The sequence below is a fragment of the Chaetura pelagica genome, unplaced genomic scaffold, assembly GCF_000747805.2.
Source record: "Chaetura pelagica isolate M959 unplaced genomic scaffold, ChaPel_1.0 scaffold199, whole genome shotgun sequence".
NCBI lineage: Eukaryota > Metazoa > Chordata > Aves > Apodiformes > Apodidae > Chaetura > Chaetura pelagica.
In genome coordinates this window covers 995,050-1,015,327 of record NW_009970714.1, presented here as the reverse complement: position 1 = coordinate 1,015,327, position 20,278 = coordinate 995,050, and the positions used below count along the sequence as shown (strand labels likewise).

At 41.2% G+C, this 20,278-nt stretch overlaps 1 protein-coding gene across 1 annotated transcript in view; it reads right to left on the bottom strand.

Moving 5' to 3' along the window:
* LOC104396177 (sodium channel protein type 5 subunit alpha-like) overlaps positions 1-20,278 on the bottom strand; it is a 184,085-nt gene that overhangs the window by 132,834 nt on the left and 30,973 nt on the right. Inside the window, exon 7 of the mRNA XM_010005994.1 lies at positions 8,431-8,494. Coding sequence (XP_010004296.1) covers positions 8,431-8,494 — 64 coding nt within the window. The remainder of the gene's footprint in view (positions 1-8,430; positions 8,495-20,278) is intronic.

Genomic DNA, 20,278 nt, shown 5'->3' with positions numbered 1-20,278 from the left:
TCAAAGTCCTCAGGCCGCAAAGGAGAGGATTAGATCTCTAGATCACAGGCATGAGGGCTTATCTCTGCACTTTTCATGTTTTCTTACTTCTCTTGGCTTTGAGGGAGAAGACCAGCAGCCAAACAAGCAGTGCATACTGTGCAGTGGGTGAACAGGTAAAGATTTCTAGACTAACATTTTTTCCTACTTGAGAAGGTGAAATGACCCATTCTGAAACAGAGCAGTACTTCAAAATATTGATGTTGTAAGGGCAGCTGAGCATGTAGGAGAAAGGGGCTGAAAAGCAGCAGCACCCCAGCCAAAGCCAGGGTTGCCATCAATGAGGTGCTTGGTCTGCCTGAAAGCCACAGGTCACTCTCCTTCCTCTGCTTTTTCTATGATGTATATATTACTAATCAGTTAGAGGGTGTGACTTACAATTCACCATTAATTACCATCTAAGAGACAATGTCTGACTCCAGAAACACATTTCACATTGGGTAAATCTGACTAGGAGCCCCCAGCATCTCTCACTCCAAGTATTTAGGGGGTCAAGGAAAATTTAAAGGGCATTTCTTAAAGCAAGGGGTGCCAATGGTGTGAAATTCAGGAATTGCAAGCAAATCCAGCCAAACATCACAGGAAAAGAAACAACAAAAAAGAAGAAGCACTCAGAATAAAGAGCAACACTGACCAGGCACTGGAACTGGAGCAGCAAAGGGAAGGGGGTACCCATGAGCAGGCTGGCTCACAGGCACAGAGCACTCACTGACCTGTGCATGCCATAGACTTGTATTCAGGAAAAAAGTTGCAACCTTCCCCACCGGCTGCTTGTTCAGGCAGGTGGAAAACCACTGGTTTCAGCCTGAGACATCAGATCTCCCCATACATGCACACAAGCAGTGAGGAGAAAATATCCCTCTGCTGCAATATGATTTTTTAGACTCCATGCTGCAGCAAGGTAAGCAAATTCTCATTTCTTTTCCCTGAATCCAGCAGCCAGACACTGCATCTTCTGTCTAGCCCATCAAGCGAAACACAGGGCAATAGTTTATCATCATAAACATAATGACAGATTACTGCTTAATGAAGACTGTAGCCCACAGTCAGTCTGCTTCTCTCATGTGGCTAATGAGCTTATTACAGCTTTCACTAAGAGGTAATATTACCTATCCTTAAGAATTGAGTGGATTTGGATTAAATCCCTAGTGCTGCTGTTTAACCAGAGACATGATCTTCCAAATACACAAGTGATCCCTAGGAGTGGGGACTGTTATTGTTCCTTTTAAGTCTACATAATAAGTTATGTCCAAGGCCCCTGCAGCATCTTTCAGGTGACATGCTTGCTTTCTAGTTTTCCTTATACCCAAGTGAGATGCTTTCTCACCATGAGAAAACCATCCTCATTCATACGTCACTGTAACCAACTGTCCTAGTTTGAGAGAACACTCCCATGGTGTCTCTGCCTGTTGTGCTGGGGTTTGTTTTGCTTTGTTTATTGTTGCTCCCTGTGCTGCTGCTGGTGTTCCAGAATCCTGTTCTCTCACTGGAGAAGAACATTGTTCATCAAGACAGGTGGTCTTCTTCTGCCTCCCTGAGCAGAACCAGCTTGGCTGCTCCAAGGCTGTTGCAGACTGCCACTGGGGCCTTGTTCTCAAACATGCCCCATATGCTGCTGAGTCCAGTTTGGGACTTTCCTAGCTGGAAAGTAACTACCAACTTAGGAGCACGGGTTCCATATTTATATATTTGTATATATTTGTAATTCACCATCATCATTATTATTATTACTACTTCTTTAAACCTGTTCTAGGCTGGTTGGGTTTTTTTCCAACCTTGAAGTCTCTCTCTTATTTCCCTTATTATCTTCCCCTGGGAGGGTAGTGGGGGAATAACAGAGAGCATCTGTTACCTGGCTATTAGCTAAAACTGTGATGCCAACATTGAAAGTTCATGCAATGTGCATCAGAATCTAGTTAAATTCATACAAGGTGTGCTGTACAGTCTGAAAATTTGTTAAAATAAACGTTAGTATTGCTAACTGATAATTTGGTCATTAGCTCTGCTAAGAGTTAATGCTCTTAAACAATACACTTGGTTATTTCCTAGATACCCTCACTTTAGTGACATTTGAAGAAGTTATATTTGGGAACCATATGTCCTTCCTCACTCCACCAGCCTTTCCAGTCTTTTCCATTCAGCAGCCAGCTGTATCCCATTGGATAAGTTCAGCAAGTGTTATGAACACATCAGTACCATTAGGAACATGCCAAACCTCCCCATGAGCCCATTTCCAGTAATGGACCCATTCATGCAGCAAGTCAAACATGCTGCCATCCCACAACCTGCCTGACAAAGTTGTCTAGTCCAGAGATAACCTGCAACTGGTTGTTTCTCCAGACCTTGCACATTCCTGGCACTCTTCAGGAGTACATATATGCAACTAAGACACTCCAGCACCATCTTCACGCCAACCCATCCATGGACTTGCACCTTGGACATGCAAACTCTTTAAGTCAAAGGGATTCTTATCACCCTATGTGTCCAGTGTCCTACACAATAAAGCCTGAATCTGGAGCCTTCTTATATTAAGACAATAATAATAGTACAGATTTAAGGTCAGGCAACTCAGAGTTGCAGCAGTCCCAACTACCAGCAGCAGAATAAAAGAACCAACTGGGTGCATTATTCTCTACTGCAGTTCCCCAGTATCTAGCACAGCTGGGCTTGTGTTTCTGGGCATGTTTTCTTGTAGTCAGGGAAATAAGAGCTGTGTGAGACCATGCTGTTTGGCATGTTCTCCTGGCAGACATACACATCAATGCAGGCTCTGCAAAGTAGATTTGGTGGAAGCATCTGATAACAGAATTGCTCCTCACTATGGTGCATGTTTCTTCTCTACCCTTGAGGGGTGTGATAAGCCTTTGCAAAAGACTTTAAATCACTGTGTGGAGGATGTATGAAGGCAAAGGAATGTTACTATAACTCAGAGATCAAAATGCTGCATCACTGTATAGAGTATGCTGAGAATATGGTGGCATGGAGAACCTACCATGAAAATGTTGCTTTCAGTACTCATGGTGACTATGAAAACAGGCATCTGATGTGATTTTATGTGTTGGTATTAATTACCTTAGTAAAATGCCACAACACAAAAGGAAACAAAGTTTTGTTCTGATGATACTTTAGAACGAGTTCAGACTCCCTGAAAAACTTTTACAAGTGTCACAGCACATGGTCTTTCCTTCATCCCTTATATGCAAGAAGCTCAGTGACAGCAGAATTCACCAAACCATATAGAATCCCACCCCATGCTGTACATTATTTTAATGTTCCATGTTAAGTAAAATCAAGGTCATAGTGATGATAAAGGTAGCTGAAGTTCTATAGCAACAGTTACTAGGATGCAGTTGCTAAAGGTGTTTCCTTGTTGCTGAAGTAGCTTCACTGGTTGCTTTTCTGTCCTGTTCACTACTCTTTTTGGTAATATCAGTACAGATACGATGCAAATGTGCTGGCATTGTCAGTAGGAACTCCCTGACTATTCCTGGCCATGGGCTGAATATACAGGACTTCTCGTGTGAAAGGGGGGAAAAAATTATGCTGTCTGACCTTGAGATCCCAAGGGGACACAATTAACATCAACTATGCAGATTTTTATGAAAAGCCAGCTCCCTTTTGTAGTTGCAAGTGAAAAAGTTAAGAGAAAGAAGTACTTTTTTTTCTTTTTGCTGCTTGCTTACTTTGTACATTGATAGCATCTTCTCTGTTTCTCTTCCTCCTAATAACCAAATTTCCTTGCTGTTTCTATTGCTCTTCCAAACATTCAGGCAAACAAGGAAGGAAAACCAGCAGTCTGTGCACAGCAGAAATGTGTCTGTGTGAAATCACAATGGGATAAAAGTGGAAATTCTTTAGAAATTAAATGTATCTTCCTTTTTCTTGTCAACAGATAATTCCAAGCTGCTGTTAAGTCTTCACTCTGTGGGGAACCACTCCCTGAGAGATATGGTCGGTGATGGCAGCAGGGCAATGCCTCGTGGGGGCATTGCTGATGTGCTTTAGCAGGAGGCTTTTTGGGACATGGTTTAGAGGGCATGATGGTGTTGGGTTGACAGTTGGACTTGATGATCTTACAAGGTCTTTTCCAACATTCATGATTCTATGATTCTGTGTCTCCTTGGATCTGAACGTGGGATCAGGACTGCATCTCCTCCTGACAGCGCTGCCCTCAGAGGCTCTCTTGCTTCTTGCCTGGTGTTGGCCATGTCCCATTGCCTGGGGCCAAGAACAGACATCCTGGGTTTCTCCTTGTTGTAGGTCCCTGAGCATTGCATCCACCTGCAGCCTTCCATTTGGCACTATCACCATAAATACTCAACTGTGGATATCTGGTAGTTTCCCCCTCAAGGGCCACGTTCGGTCGATGCTTATAGGCAGTGTATGGTGCTGCTTGCTGTCACCTCCTGTCCTCTAGCCCTTGCAAAGCACAGTCCACTTGATGTCAAGACAGGATTTCACAAAGGCTACAGCCATGTTCAGCTTCTGCTCCTAGCAAAGATCTTCCAAATACTAGCATCGGATCTTTACTGGACCCTTCTCAGGGATAAAACAAGGTGTTTGCTACACTGGGAATCAAATTGAAAAGTAAATTGATAGAATTTGTAATGCTTTTGAAAATCAGACTATCTGAGCTTTCTCCATTTGTTTTAATCAAATGAAATAAAAGAAGCTGAAGTTGTGAAGAGAACTAACTTGGACAAATCCCAGCACAGCCACATCCCAAAGAAACCCCAAACTTAACCCTAAAACACACCTAAAAACATGAAAAATTGTGCACATACACTACTTTTTTGTTGTTGTTGTTAAAAGAGCCATTGCTGTTTGCTCTGCTTCCAGTGTCTGACCAGTCTGTGACACACATCTCAGAGCAAAAGATTTTCCCATTAAGGTGGTGATCTGAAGGTTCTTGTTGTGAAACACCCTGCACACGTCACTTCGAGCCAAGGAACACCTTTGATCACAATCATTTGATTTTCTCTCTACTCCAAACATTACTTCTTGTTTCCATTGGACTCTTTGTTCCTCATAAACACAAAACAAATTCTTGCAGTAGATCAAGGGGGGAAATGCAGTTTGATGAACAAAATGAAAAGCAACACAAAAGTTCTATTTGATTAAATGAAGAAAAATCAGATTTCAGGTATCCTGAAGACAATTTCTGAGGCATCACATGGAAAACTCCACAGACAGGTTAATCCTTGAGCAACTAAGAAATGTGCTGTCTCCCAGACATTCCTACCATGTCTCTGCAGAGTCATTTTTAAAGTAGCTTCTTGAGGTTGCCTGAGCAGATCTAAAGACATAAATAAATGTTTTTCTCTTCCAGTTACCAGTTAAGGTACTTGAGACATATTTGCTGCTTGCTGAGTGACATACATATATTAAAATCCATTCTGAATTAGAATCAATATTAGCTGGATCCATTACCTCCTTCTTTATTGGCAGCTTGGGTGCTTGTTCAGAAAACAGTCCCTCCCAGTAATGTAATAAAGCCCCCACCCTGGAGATAATTAGGTTGCCTGTGATATAACATCCACCGATGATCATTTCCCTGCTGATTCTGGCATGCTACTCCAGCTCAGGTTGCAGTCTCCATCACTACACACTCTTACATCAGACCATATGAGTCTCATCACCTAATAGTTGCCATAGTAGATTTATTTAGCTTTTTCTCTTTCACTCTTCTACAATAACAGCAACAAGCCAAACCTCAGAGTGTCATTAACATGCTCTTAAAAATACACTGAAATGGCTTTGTCAATTACCTTGAGGTTTAATATCCCAGCCACAACACAGATATCCCTCACCCTAACAACAAATCCCTCCAGGAGTGCACACATGACACCACCCTCCCCCACATTTCCTTTGGGTCCTCAGCTTACCCCAGAGGCTGACAAATTCAAGCTCCAAATTGGGAGCAGAAGCACACTCCAAAAATGCTGTGAACACTTAGCCATGGCCTTGCCAACTGTCTTTCCTGATCCCCTTCCCTTGATGGGTTTCCAGCTGAAGCATCCTCATTTGTCATTAATTTCATTACTAATAGATGGGGAAACCACAGTCTGATACATCCGCTCACGATTACATCATCTCCCCAGAACCTGTCCCTGTGCATTCAGATTTTGTGTTTTAGTATTCAACTCACTTGCTCTTTGATCACTGAAGGATAAAAGAAAACAAATTCCACTCTATTGGATATGTCAGCCTGTAAACAATGGTCACTCTATCCTACCAGGTAGGCACAGATGAGACAATATTTGCTAGTAAGCTAAAAAAGAGTGTAAGTAGGAATATTTATTCCCCATTTTTAGGCATTTAAAACCAAACCTTACCCAGTGGTAATAAATACTTAACTAAAACAGCAAGAGGCTGAAGAAGATTTTATTAATAAAGGGAAAGTGGGTTTCCCTTAATGGCACAAACAGTGTTAGTTTTTATGTATTTATCAAAACAAGCACTAGGACTCCTAAGATGGGGGTGGTATTTTCCTCCTCTTGTACATAAGAGCTGGAATTTTTCCTCTGGCTGTTTCAGGCTGTGACTCTCCCATGGGCATTAGTGTCTCCATTGGAGGATTTCTCTAATCATGGCTTTTTGCTGTCACTTTGCAATTTTTTACTTTCTAGGGAAAGTTTTTTTGGGAAAGAAGTAAGAGTGGTTTTGCTAGTGTGCCTTGCCAGAACCCAACCCTTAAATCCACACAAGCTACTAATACATAAATGCTTCACAGCCTTTGGATTGGTATTAAACTTTCTACCATTTGAGCAATTCCAAAGCAGTAGTCCCCAAACTATGCCTCACAAATTGTCAATAATCTAGTCAACCCTTTTGATGTTATTTATGACCTTAGCAGGTGGCCACCACCATGGTTCAGGTCAGCAGGGAGAGCAATGTATAATGTTTCATATGCAAAATGTTGCTGTGCAGAACATTACTCCTTCAATATTATTGTCTATTGGCTAATAAAAAGCTGAAGTCCCTTGGCATAGGTAGATTGCCAAACCCTGGGATCCCCAGGAAACATCCCAGCAGTCCTGGAGTCCAACCTGAGCATGGATAAATGTGATGTATTACAACCAATAAAACACTTCAGTAATGAATGCTGACATTGCACCTTTCTTGGAACAAAGAGGAAAGCAAGGCCCTCTGCCCAAGGAGCTTGCAGTTGAAATTACACTGCAAGGCAGGCCAGGCACAGAAGACATGCAGAGGGAAGGCTGACACTTCAGCTTTCCCCTTGTTTTACATAAATACTGATGTTGACAGTGGCAGCAGAAAGCAAAGTTTCTCTCTCCAGCACCCCACAGCTTTTCTTGCCCTCCTGTCCACAAGCAAGCTGGGATTTTATCTTCCTTTCATCTTCCTTCTGTCTCCCTGTGCACACATGCATCTTTTCACGTTGAGTTCTTCCTAATTTAAACCTTATTTTTTTCTCAGTCTTCCACATTTAATTCTAACTGAAAACATCTCCCTCCAAAAGATCATGTCACGTCCTCCCCTCACTGGACCTTAGTCATCCACCTCACAGGTTCAAATACATATTTAGATCAAAAGCTCATCTATTCCACTACTCTAGGGTATTTTCTTCCTTTTCCTACAATTCCTAATAGCCTACAATATTTGCACAGTTTATAAACTCCTCTGCCCACACAAGATACCATCTCTCTCCATCCTATCTGAACACTTCCATTTCCATCAAGATCATGAGAACCTGTCAAATAAAAACACACACTCAAACAATGCACTGAGACCAAGAGGACTGAATGCAGGAGGAACCATGAGCATCTACAGATGGCAGGCATATGAATAAGATCCTTTATAAAGAGTAAGTTAATAATCACAGGAATCATTCTGGATCTCCTCAATGTCTATACTGTAAGAAAATGAAAAAAAGCATAGATCACAGCTCACCTCTGAGTACCTTCTCACCTCCAAAGCACATTATTCTGGGGACTAGCATTTGCTGATTTGTTTATCTTCCTTTGCCACAAGCCAAGAATTCATCATTAGTCTAAATCCTGCCAGCTTTTCTGTTTCCGTTCCTCTTTCATTTCCTTTAAAATACCCTCCAATCAAGGTGCTACTCAGTTTTCTTTTTGTTTTGAGAAATTTAAACACATTGAGGAACAGCTGTAATAAGGCCCCTGAAGATTTTAAACCTGAGTAAGTGACGAACACAAACTTTTCTGCAGTTCAGAAAACCATCTTACTATGCACAATATTGTTCTTATCCTCTGATGACTGACACATGGAAGGGGAAATAGCTACTTCATGCTGGTAAGAAGTGGACAGAACTGAAGGAAAAAGTAGCAAAAAAACCCAACTCTACGACCCGACAAAAGTGCAACAAAACCAAACCACAAGTGAAAATATTTTTCAAGCACTTACCCAGCATCAGTGCTATTGCCACACAGTAACACATCGTCTGTACCATTTTTGATGAAATAGTTCACTGCAACAGAAAGAGAGAAATGACATTTTAACAAGTACATTCTGGGAATGAGAACATTCACAAATATCCACTAACCAGCAAATTCAAGTGGAATTGAGAGTGGAATGGCATGCTTTTGCTTTGTTTTGCTAAGTTTAACTGTCATAAATTGCAAAAACCAAATACATTTTCAAAGCTATTTAAGTCCTTGGCGTTTGTTTTCCAAATCTGATCAGTTTGCTCAGGTGGCAGCAGGGCTGAGGGCAACATGTGTAGGAAGCATCATGTAGCCATGTCTCTGGCTGTTCAAACCAAGAACATTGTGACTGAATTCAGTACAGCAGTCTGTAGTGAAACCAATCCACACCTAACTTTTACACTCTGCAGTGAGAAGATACATATTAATTGAAATTTCTGATAGAAATTCCTGACTCATAGGCTAAAACCCCAACCAGCTATAAGTCAAAATATAGTAATACCAACAAAGAAGCCCATTCCCCCAATCTTGTGGATTCTGCTTATCAAAGAAAAAAATACATTGTAATGCAAAAGAAACAAAAAAATTCACGCTGTTAAAGATCAGTCAAACAAGCAAGTTATTCATCAAGACAAATATTTATCAACACAGTAACCTGTAATGGCTATGGAGAGAGACAGACAGTTCTTGAGGGAGACTCAGAGGAACAAGCTAAATTTAAGTGCTCTGGATCATTCCCTGGAAGATTATCAATGAGGCTTAAGGAAATTAACATCCCCAGGCTAATAAGGGCCTCTGTGTACACCTTCCCTCTTCTATCCCCAGCCAATAAAGTCTAACAGTCACAGAAACAGAACAGGAGGGCAACTCCTTCCCAAAAGGATAAGCAAAACCAGTTGGCCAAAGAGAGCCTGAAGAAAAGAGATGTTTTAAGGAGCATCTCTAAAAGCTGAATGGTGGCATGGGAGAACTGCTAAAAACATTGCTCTAGAAACATAATAAATGTGACAGAGAGGACAGCAGAGGACTGAAGGAGGGTAGATACACCAGTGTGCTTTGCTGCAGCAGAGGGAATCTGATCCCTTGTTGACATAAGCCATGATGGTGGCAGCCTTGCACAGCATGTGTTTGTAAGCAGAGGGGCCTCTGCAGCTGATGCTCTGAAGGGGTTCTCCATTCTAGGCTAACTCTCTGTTGTGAAATGTTTTAAAAATCAAGAGTGACAGCTTATCTAGACAGGCTATGCAAAGAATGCTCAATGGCTCAAGCCACTGAACAGATGTGCTGTGGCTTTCTCAGTAAGCTGTGAGCAGTGGAAAAGCCCTGTCCTGCTGCATGCCAAGAGAGAATTACTGTCCATGAGCTTGTGGTTACGAGGGCACGTGATGGTGTTCAAAAGTTATCAGAGCATGTATCCAGCTCAGACTGTATGCTCTTCCACTTTGTCTTCAATGCGGGCTTTCCATGGAAACATCTTGACTGATGGTAACACCCAGGTATTCAATACGGTTAAAGGTCTGTGATCAGTCACCACAAATGGGGGAAGGATGCCACATCTTCCTTCTCCATTCACCCTCCACTTCTGCTGGTGAAACACTTCTCCTTTTTTTAGGATAGATGGTATGTTATTTGGGATGCATAGTGACACAAACCCATCAAGCTCTGGGGTATGGAAGAAAAATGGTACAACCATAAGATAAATGATAGAGAAACATCTGCAGAGGTTCTGCATCCTGTTGTGAAGTGGTCACCACATGGGGTAGAATCATAGAATAATAGAATGCCTTAGGTTGGAAGGGACCTCTAAACATCATCTAGTCCAAGCCCCCTACAATAAGCAGGGACATCTCACACTAGAACAGATTGCTCAGAGCTCCAACAAGCCTGACCTTGAATGTCTGCAGGGGTGGGGCCTCCACCACCTCTCTCAGCAACTTGTTCCAGGGATCCACCACCCTCACAGTAAAGAACTTTTTCCTAAAGCCCAACCTAAATCTACCCTTTTCTAGCTTAAAACCATTACCCCTTGTCCTATCGTTACATGCCCTTGTGAACAGCTCTTCCCCAGCCTTATTATAGGCCCTGAAAACAGATCTATCACTGTGTGGTGACCCATTCCTTCAGGGAATAGCTGAAGCTCTGGAGCACAGTGCTGGTTGAAGACTGAATGAACACCTCCTGGTCAACCAAACCAGAAGGTGAGAACAGACTCAGAGCACAGAAGTAAGGAGGAACAAATTGTCTGTGAACAAATAGCAAACTTTACATCTGAAGAACAGAGAGAGTTCAGATGACTACCCTTAACTTCAACATTTACTTCTCTAAAACAAGCAGCAGAGTAGGTGCCAAACAGTGTTATGAAAGGCACGCTGAGGAACCAGTGTGTAGATGCTGCTGGGAGGGAGTATCTTCACCATGGAGTCTGCAGCTGTCAACAGTGTCACAGCTACTGTGCCAAACCCCAGCTGGAGGAAGAGCTGAATTGCTGGTTCTCTACTGATAAATGAAGAGGGGATTAGAGTACTACACCCAAGAAGACAAATCACTGCATTATAAAAAATGCACACAACAATCCATTTGTCATTCCAAGCAAGGTGGCTTGGATCAGCCATGCCCAGCAATCAGAGGTCTTTAGGAAGCAACAGCCATTGCTCTTGCTTTTAAGAACAAATTACCTTGGCATCCCATTAACCCATGGCCTCAGCTTTCTATCAGTTAACTCTACATGGACAAAGAACATAAAACTCCTTGTTCATTTACAGTAGAATTTTGTCTCTGACACTGCTCAAAGCACCTGAAAACACAATGAATTTTTCTTTGTCTCGGAAGATTCCAATTACTTTTTTGTTTTGTTTTGTCAGCTTTTTCACTGAAAAAAATTTCTACATCCCACTGGGAAAAAAAATAACAAAGTGAAAGTGGAAAACAAAACAAAACAAAACAAACCTGTAGCATGCTTTTTTTTACTGTTTAAAGTAAAACCTAGCCAAAACAATGGCATTTGTACCTCTGCACGTATGTACATAATGTTTACACAACATCCCATTCATTCCAAAGGAAATTATCTTTTTTTTTTTTTTTTTTTTCTATTTACTGAAATGCTGATGTCACAGCTATGGTGTACACAACACTTTGCAGGAACTTTCCTACAGGAATTTCCAGAGTAACATAACTAATTGGTCACATTAAAACAATTAAAAACAAAAAAAAGGTCAGAATAACACTGGCTTCGTATCACTTCCTGGTTAGTCCCACACAGTTTACTCCATTATTCCCAAATAAACTCATATTTTTTTCAATAATACAAAACATTTCTACTCAATCCTCAGCAGTCCAAAATTCAACAGAAATATGTTTTCTAATAACCAGATGCTGCCATCTCCAAAACATATGCACATTTGTGCCTGAGCCTTATAAATACATAAAAGACCCTGTATCTCCAGTGCTCCTGACATAGTATTACTTGTGTTAGATCAGTTCTGTTGCCATTAAATAGGTATAGGGTGAATTCATATGTTCTTTTTGTCTTCCCAGGATTTGTGTTTTAGAGGTACCGAATGCAGTAAAACAATCCTGTAGAGTGCACACAAGTAGCTTTTTACCTTCTTACAGAGCCTTGTCTGCCTTCAAAAGAAAGTGAGACAATGGCAACTGCTTCAGTCAAAGTAGCTCAAGGACCAGTAAAAGTAAAGAATTTTTTATTTTAATTTTTAAAAAAATAGAACCATAGAATGGTTTGGGTTGGAAGGGACCTTAAAGATTATCTAGTTCCAAACCCACACCCTCAGATGTGTATGACCAAGCTATGGCAACCTTACTGCAACTAATATTCATGCCAGTTAGATGGAAAACAGGAGAGGTTTACCTTCATCTACTGTGAGTCACATGTTCCTTGACATTGACATTCACACACCTGTAGCATCAATGAGTAAACACTTCTCTGATGATTTCCCTTAATTGTTTTGAGGAAAGAGTTAATAACAAATACTACTTGGCTCAGGTTTTATACATAGCATTATTCTTTGGTAGGCACTACTGGTGGTTGTCTTTACATGTGGCATGGGGACCAGACATCAAAACACCATGTCTGTGGAGTGGGGTAATCACCAGCAAAGGAACTTCACACTAAACACAGCCCAGAAAATAATAGTCACAAAACCAGCTCTCAGTTACATTTACAACAACTCATAATCATAGAATCATAGAATGGTTAAGGATGGAAGGGATTTAACCCAATCTCTCCAACATCTGCAGAGCTCCTGGCTTTCCAGGGACACCAAGAAACTTGGTAGCAGCCCTAACCAGTGGTCTCTTAGAGCTTACGTTTGCAACAGCATTAGAAAAATGAAAATATATCCCCCGTTTTTTCCTCATATAACCTCATGAGTTGCTGTGTCTCCTGCAAGTCCATGCTCTGCCTCCTACACTGCTCAAAACATACCATGTTGACAATAGTGTTAAAATTATAGCTGTATGCAAGTAGTGAGAAAATACACAAATTCCTCTAGATTATCCTTGCAATGTCTTCCTTCCAAAGAAAATTCCTCAAGCTTCTCATAATTTCTGCTAATTTATTCCACATCTTTTTTTTTTTTTTTTTTTTCTATTTACTGAAATGCTGATGTCACAGCTATGGTGTACACAACACTTTGCAGGAACTTTCCTACAGGAATTTCCAGAGTAACATAACTAATTGGTCACATTAAAACAATTAAAAACAAAAAAAAGGTCAGAATAACACTGGCTTCGTATCACTTCCTGGTTAGTCCCACACAGTTTACTCCATTATTCCCAAATAAACTCATATTTTTTTCAATAATACAAAACATTTCTACTCAATCCTCAGCAGTCCAAAATTCAACAGAAATATGTTTTCTAATAACCAGATGCTGCCATCTCCAAAACATATGCACATTTGTGCCTGAGCCTTATAAATACATAAAAGACCCTGTATCTCCAGTGCTCCTGACATAGTATTACTTGTGTTAGATCAGTTCTGTTGCCATTAAATAGGTATAGGGTGAATTCATATGTTCTTTTTGTCTTCCCAGGATTTGTGTTTTAGAGGTACCGAATGCAGTAAAACAATCCTGTAGAGTGCACACAAGTAGCTTTTTACCTTCTTACAGAGTCTTGTCTGCCTTCAAAAGAAAGTGAGACAATGGCAACTGCTTCAGTCAAAGTAGCTCAAGGACCAGTAAAAGTAAAGAATTTTTTATTTTAATTTTTAAAAAAATAGAACCATAGAATGGTTTGGGTTGGAAGGGACCTTAAAGATTATCTAGTTCCAAACCCACACCCTCAGATGTGTATGACCAAGCTATGGCAACCTTACTGCAACTAATATTCATGCCAGTTAGATGGAAAACAGGAGAGGTTTACCTTCATCTACTGTGAGTCACATGTTCCTTGACATTGACATTCACACACCTGTAGCATCAATGAGTAAACACTTCTCTGATGATTTCCCTTAATTGTTTTGAGGAAAGAGTTAATAACAAATACTACTTGGCTCAGGTTTTATACATAGCATTATTCTTTGGTAGGCACTACTGGTGGTTGTCTTTACATGTGGCATGGGGACCAGACATCAAAACACCATGTCTGTGGAGTGGGGTAATCACCAGCAAAGGAACTTCACACTAAACACAGCCCAGAAAATAATAGTCACAAAACCAGCTCTCAGTTACATTTACAACAACTCATAATCATAGAATCATAGAATGGTTAAGGATGGAAGGGATTTAACCCAATCTCTCCAACATCTGCAGAGCTCCTGGCTTTCCAGGGACACCAAGAAACTTGGTAGCAGCCCTAACCAGTGGTCTCTTAGAGCTTACGTTTGCAACAGCATTAGAAAAATGAAAATATATCCCCCGTTTTTTCCTCATATAACCTCATGAGTTGCTGTGTCTCCTGCAAGTCCATGCTCTGCCTCCTACACTGCTCAAAACATACCATGTTGACAATAGTGTTAAAATTATAGCTGTATGCAAGTAGTGAGAAAATACACAAATTCCTCTAGATTATCCTTGCAATGTCTTCCTTCCAAAGAAAATTCCTCAAGCTTCTCATAATTTCTGCTAATTTATTCCACAGGATTCTCCCCTCCAATTTATCAGTATCTTTCAGGTTTCTGCATTGCTTCCTTCCACAACAGGCAATTCCAACTGAGCAAGCCTTTACAATGGTTACTTCTGTCAAGTTAAAAAAAAAAAAAAAAAAAAAAGAAATGGCCAACTTCTTAAAAAAAAATAAAATAAAAATATTGTAATTAAAATCATGCTCCAGCTTAAATGTTCCACATCTACATCACACCACTGAGCAGAAAGGCAGTGGGCTATGGAGAGCTGTAGGGTAGAAGTCCTCCTCATTTACATGCAAAGGAAGGAAAAAACCCAACAAACCAAAAAGGCTTAAGTCAGCTTAGAAAAGGTTTCTGCTTAGAAAACTCTGCTTTTGAATCCAACTTCTGTTCCTCCTTTGAAGACCCAGCTGAAATTATATTTTCACACAGAATCACCAAGGCTGGAAAAGACCTTTAAGATCACCAAGTCCAGCCTATGACCAACACCACCACATCAACCAGACCAGGGCACTAAGTGCCACATCCAGCCTTTCCTTGAACACAGCCAGGGATGGTGCCTCCACCACTTCCTTGGGAAGTCCATCCCAATGTCCAATCACCCTTTCCATGAGGAAGTACTTCCAAATATCCAACCTAAACTTCCCCTGCAGCAGCTTCAGGCCAGGCCCTCTTGTCTTGTTGCTGGTTGCCTGGAAAAAGAGCCCAACCCCACCTGACTACAACCTCCCTTCAGGTAGTTGAAGACAGTGATGAGGTCCCCCCTGAGTCTCCTCTTCTCCAGTCTAAACAGCCCCAGCTCCCTCAGCCTATCCCTATAAGACTTTCCCTCTAGTCCTTTTTCTCTAGTCTAGATTTTTACTCATCTTGCAACAAATTCATTACAATTTTGAAATGTAATCTCACTTGCATAACAAGCAGCATTTAAATATCACCAGTCACTGCCCAGAGCAGAGTCCTCTGGCTGACTTTCTAACAACAACTTCAGCGAGGTGCCTGTTATCTCAGACTATTTATTGCAGCCACACTGCTTGGAGACTTTCTCCCCATGCTGCATCTGGCAGAGAGCACCAACAGCCACCAAACGTCTCGATTCCAAATTTAAATTGCAGTTGAGAAAGCCCCATCACCTTACAGTTGTGATACGTGACACAGGAACCAAAGAGATACCTCCCCCTTCTCGCCCTTTCACCCGCTGGCACAAACACACTGTACCTCCTGGTAATACCTAATAATTAAAATGAATCCTTGCTGCACTTGCCGTGTGCACACTGTGTCACACACAGTGAAGTCTCTAATAAATGAAATTGAGTTTGAAGATGAAAAACATGCCTCACTAAAGCGATGGAACAGGCTGTATTAAGGGTATTATTAGGGAAGAATGCTTGGGAATAAATGGCACTGCCAGTTAGTTCTTCCCGGCTAAAAGGGGTTGCAAATAATTATAATAATCAGTTGCTCTCCTGTTGCTCAGCCAGTGACAGGGGATCTGGCTCTCCCCTGCTGTCCCCCAGGATTTGCTGCTGGAGGCCCTTCTGTCAGGTTTTGCAGGATCTGAGGTGCTCTCCTCTCTCTCTGGCTTCTCATCCTTCCCTTCCTCCTCCCCTGGGAACTCACTTCTCTCTCGTCTCTCCCTGGGCCAGCTCTCTCCCATCATCTCACCCCTTAAGTGTCTGGAAGTACATTCGTAAAACTGCAGTTAAAAAAGGAACAGGAGGGGTTATGAGGAAGATGCTTGGTTGTTAGGGAAGCAGAGCAAAAGTAGCCAACTTTTTTTGAGGATCTTACATACAACATTGGCTAATATGTGACTTTAGGGTAACAAGAGGGACAAGGTTTAGCACTGGACTCAGTAGAATTAGGTTAATGGTTGGACTCAATGATCTTAAAGGTCTTCTGCGAACAGAATGACTCTGTGATTCTGTGATACAGCCCTCAGTTCTGGGCATGAGCTACCCTGCAGGACATACTGAGGGGCTAAGAAAACATAATAGAAAACTATACAATAAGGTGTTGGGAGGAAAGTGGTCTTTTTAAGCTCAAGTGCTTCTAGGAGATCCTACTAGTGCTTCTTCCCAAGCCAAAAAAGCAATTCCCCAGCCAGGGCTCAGCAATTACCATAGCACAGGAAAACCATGACCAATTTTGGTAGTACAGCATTTTCTTTTTTTCCATTTTTAAGAAAAATCCACTAAAACTATCAATCAGTCCCTCTGCTAGATGGCTCCCATGCACTAGGAAGAAGGTCTGAAAGAATCCAAGATCCACAGTACCTGGTTTGTGCTGCCTGTCTGGTCTGGGGGGAGGAAAAGCGCATCAGGAAGGAAGGAAAAACATACCATGAGCATCTGAAGCTGAGGACCAGAGAACTTAGATGCTGTTAAATTGGCTTGGGGACCATGCCAAGGCCACGAAAATCTTGAGGAGGGTGAGAGAGGAGACAATGACTAGCACCAAATATGCAGACTGGCTTTGAAACATCTTCAGACAACCTCCTTCTGTGTCTGTGCCTGGCCAGTCACACAGCCCCACGCTCTCAGGGCTGTAGGCTGCATAGCACGTCACTAAAAGCATAATTAGTACCACTTGTTTAGTCATATGCTTCACATGAATAGGCAGCAAAATGCTGAAGTGTGCTCTCTGGAAGTTTTGTACATGTCTTTGTGTTTTGGTGGGGGTTTTTTTATACCTTTCACACAAAAGAATTAAGACGAAAAGCTGCAGCAAGGGTTGAACGCACCTTTGATTAGAAGAACAGAAAATACTCTTGTTTGTCCTGTGCTAAAGAAACCACATGAGTTGGATCAAAAAAACTGGCTAGGAGACAGAAGACAAAGGTTAAGATGAGAAGTCAATGTGCAGTATCTCTGAAAGCTAACAGAGGGCTGTATCTGCACCACTTTATTACATTTATAAATACAAGGTAAAGAGAAGGTGAGCAGAGAGCTGAAAAAATCTTCTACTCATAATGTTTGCCAGGTAAATCAAATTCAAGGCCAACACTGAATGAAGAGCACTAGAGAGGCCTATGCCACTTAAAAGAACAAAAAACCAAACCAAAACAAACAAACAAAAACAAAAAAAAACCAAAACAAAACAAAAAAAAAAGTGGCAAATGCAAAGTGAGATATTATATTATCAGAATGTGAAGTAAAGCAGAAAAGGAGAAAATCAAACCCATCCATAACCTTGTCAAATTTTAAACTCCTTCTATCAGCTCAGGTAAGAGATCCGGATTTTTTTAAGGACTCTTGGCCAAAACTTTTATGTAATATGAAGTGCAATATTGAGATGTTGGAGCAACAGGATGGAGTAATACACAGTGGCTGTCTCATTCAGCAGACAACAGCATTGCTTTCAGTAGGGGAACTGCTGGACTGAAGGGGTATTTGAGAAGCAGGTAATGAGAATGACAGGGAAAAGTTTAATAAAAACAGCAATTGAAAAAATGGAGATTCTTTATCTTAGAAAAGAGGTGACTATCAGAATCAAAAAGAGCATGGATTCTGGAAAATCAGGAGATTTTTTAGGAGGACAGGGAGCTTTGTGACAATTTTTATGCCCTAGGAAAATGGAAGGCGGGGAAAAAAAGAAAAAAAAAGTTAAAAATTTCAAAAGAAAAGATAAAGGAAGCCTATTTCCAAACATTTGCCATTTCAGCTGCTGAAACTACTGCCACAGGCTGCCCCTTCAGCCAAAACATTCAGAGAGACATTTTTTGCTTATGTAGATAAGGATATCCAGAGTTACCAGGGTTAGTGTTAATAAAAATTTAGTAAAATATCTATACTTCAGGCTGTACTGATTTCATCTGGAACACATGGGGCTGCCCTGTCCCAGTGTCAGATGCTGCTGCAGGTATAACAGGGCCAGACTGAGCCTGGTAATTCCTATATTTCCTCTCCACCTCAAGTGGATGAACTCAGAGAAAATATTTCTGTACTTAATACTTAAAACCTGAGTAATGAGGGACAGCAGCAATGCAAGCTGTTCTCTTCTGGTGTGCTCATGGTGCACCTGGACTGACTGTTCAGGGTTAGAAATTAATGCTACCTTGTTATTGATGAACCCAGGGCATGCAGAAGCTCATGGACAGGCTCCAAAGGGCGCAGACAAGGTCCTTTCAAATGCCACTTTGAAGAGCACAGTGTCAGTCAAGTGGTATGTGACTTGGTAGTTTATGAATAGTTTGAAGTTGTAGGAAAACTGGAAATCTTTAGTCTGAATCTTCCCTGGCAGATCTTTCCTCTAATAGTTCTCTCCTTTCTGTGAGCAGTAATGCAGCACTGAGAAGAAAAAAAAAGTGAGGGACAAATCCTCCTGCTTTGCAATCTGTTCCAAGATAAGAACTTCCTCTTTTCAGCTCAAGGTGAGAAAAAAATCCTATTGAATGGTCAGCAAGAGACTCTACTGGATGCATCAGTTCCAATTCCTGTGTTTTCCTGATCCTTATACTTCAGCTGGGCCTTTCTTTTTCCTATTTAGCTTAAAACACTAAAGTGCACAGGTACAATACCCATGTTAATAACACATCAGAGCACTAACGTTTGAGCATTTATGTAGCTGTTTATCAAAAGATCCACAGAACCTGAACAAAGCCACAATATTTACAGCTAACGGTGGAGTAACGTGAATAGATTCCACACTGACAAGCACAGTCTGAAAGCCCAGAGAGGTTCTTTGTCTTAATCATTGGTTCACATACAATCATGCATAATAAAACACCTATTCCAGTCTCAACCTGATTTATTGTTTCCCTCTTTCCTCCCACTTCCGTAATTACTCATCGAACACTCACTTTCTTCTATTACCACCTCAGACAACACCTCAAACACTTCAGCTGTCTCTAAACTTGTTACAGTTATTATCTGGCTTGGACATTGTGATTTTCTATACAGTTCTCATACAGTTTCAGAATATTTGTTCATACAGTTCCATTTCAGTGGTTCTGAAAGCAAAAATGATGTTACATGTCAGACAGAGCTAATCACCAGACACAGAGCTTAGGGAAAATACACACCCATCTATATACACGCATACATATTTTTATATATATTCACAGATACATGCCTCAACATCCATACCCATTTACTTCAACAGTGCATTACACCTAGGACATCACAGAGGAGGGTGCAAAAATACTCTGGAATTATTTCCCATTAGTCTGGAACAGCTCCTGACTTAACAGCTCTGAGCAGCCAGACTGGCTCTAGTTGTATTCACATCATGTGCAAGACCAGCTGCTTCTCATAAGCCTGTGATCTCTCCTCAAGTATCAGAAGACCATGATGCAGATGGGCATCAAGTCAGTGTTCACCAGGACGCTCTGCAGCCAAAGGTCATCCATAGGAAGAGCTCATGGTGTCAGGCATCCGTTGTGCTTGGTTTAGTTGGACCACGTCCCTCAGCTGCTGAGCACAGTTGAGGAATAGAAAGGGAAGGAGGCTCCTCCCCACTTCAGCAAGTTCCTTCTCTAAATCATTCCTACCACTTTCCTGGATGTCATTATGAGCTGCAAAGACCAGGTACTTAAAATAAGGACCTAAACTTAATGTATTTATACATCTTTCTAGATGTAGAACCTGAAGCAACAATAAGTCTTCCAGGTCTAACTGGAGATGGCAAAGCACATTATATTTTGCTTAATCTGCATTTTTTCTTTTAAAGTAAAGCGTTTTATCTTTTTTTTTTTTTTTTTTTTTCCCCCCCCCTGACCCGCCTGCAAAACCCTCACCCACCCCGG